Source organism: Galeopterus variegatus, unplaced genomic scaffold (genome assembly GCF_000696425.1).
Source record: "Galeopterus variegatus unplaced genomic scaffold, G_variegatus-3.0.2 Scaffold49133, whole genome shotgun sequence".
Classification (NCBI taxonomy): Eukaryota; Metazoa; Chordata; class Mammalia; order Dermoptera; family Cynocephalidae; genus Galeopterus; species Galeopterus variegatus.
The window spans coordinates 2,099-3,658 of NW_007775244.1; the positions used below are offsets into that span (position 1 = coordinate 2,099).

Genomic DNA, 1,560 nt, shown 5'->3' on the forward strand with positions numbered 1-1,560 from the left:
GCCGGGCACTCATGTCGTGGCCGCCTGCCTCTGGCAGTGCCTTCCCTCCCTCCACTTGCTGTCCCCAGTCCTTAGCCAGACCTATTCGGGAAGGTGCTCTTGTTATCCCATGTACAGATTTGGAGACCACCTGCCCAGGCTATACAGCAGTCAGGGCAGAGCTAAGTGGAGCCCATTCTCCATGAATTCCCTTTTGTTCTCCTTGGGAGGGGAAGATGTGAGCTACTGGGACCTGGTTCTTTATTTATTCTCAAAATTAAGTGGGAATTAAATTCTATGGGAACCCTAGAGCTTGGGGGCCTTCCTCAGAGCCTTCGGTGAGGGCCTTGCCCAGCAGGGCCTGGAGTGAGGGGCTGCCCTGGGGCTTCCTGAGCAGATGGCCTGGGTGGAAGGCTGCCATCTCTTCCAGTTGTGCTTCTGTGCCTGCACAGGTGTGTGAGCGGCCACTGATGTTCCTGCTGGATACCCCTGGGGTGCTGGCTCCTCGGATTGGAAGTGTGGAGATGGGCCTGAAGCTGGCCCTGTGTGGTGAGCTGTGGCCAAGGCCAGGGCAGGGCCCCTCCGCCCCACCTTGAGGGCTTCACCTGCTGACTTGGCATGGGGCTGAGTTGTTCCCACCTTTGCTGTGGTTGCCATGAGGCACCTCTCAAAGCTGACTGTGAGAGCTGCAGTAGCTCACAACTGACCTTTGCTGGTCACTATGTTGACACCGCCCTGCAAGAGACTGACAGGGCAGAGAGGTCAGGTCACACAGCCAAGGTCCATACCTGGTAGGGAGAGGGGCCAGGATGACACCCATGTACCAGCTGAGGAAGCTTCTTTTCTCCCACGTGGTCTTTCCCTTAAGAGCTTGGCTGTCTTTGGGCAAGCTCAGCAGGGGCCCACATGCCAGGACTCACCTCTGTGGCCTTTTTCCCAGGAACCGTGTTGGACCACCTGGTGGGCGAGGAGACCATGGCTGACTACCTCCTCTACACCCTCAACAAACAGCAGCTCTTTGGGTGAGTGGCAGCGTGTGGGGTGGATGGGGCTCCTCTTCTTTCCCTTTCATTCTAGACAAATGCAGTTTTTAAAAATCAGCATTATAAAGTTACTATAGACATACAACAGTTTGCACATTATTTAAAGTGAACAGTTTGATAAGTTTGACATAGGGATGCATCTGTGAAACCATCACAATCATGACAATGGACATTTTCCTCACCCCCGAGGTTTCTCAGGCTCCTTGTAGTCACTCCATCCTGCCCTCTGTCCTGTTCCTATCACCTGCTGTCCCTCACTGTAGGTTAATTTGCATTTTCTAGAATTTCATATAAATGGAATCATACAGGAGATACTCTCTTTTTTCTGGCTTCTTTCACTCAGCATGATTGTTCTGAAATTGATCCACATTGCAACGTGTGTTGGTGGTTCATTCCTGAGCAGTGTTGCTGACCAGAATTCCACTGCACAGATACCCTGCAGGTTGTTTATCCGTTCACCTGCTGATGGGCATTTGGGTTGTTTGCAGTTTTTGGCTATTGCAGATGAAGCTGCTGTAAACGTTCATGCACTAGTCTT

General features: G+C 52.2%; 1 protein-coding gene across 1 annotated transcript in view; it reads left to right on the top strand.

The window, feature by feature from the left end:
* The window catches only part of LOC103584291 (mitochondrial ribosome-associated GTPase 1-like), a 3,052-nt gene extending 2,017 nt beyond the window's left edge, over positions 1–1,035 (top strand). The window contains exons 4-5 of the mRNA XM_008565354.1: positions 432–528; positions 920–1,035. Coding sequence (XP_008563576.1) covers positions 432–528; positions 920–1,005 — 183 coding nt within the window. The 3' untranslated portion in view covers positions 1,006–1,035. The remainder of the gene's footprint in view (positions 1–431; positions 529–919) is intronic.
* Positions 1,036–1,560: the final 525 nt, after the last annotated feature.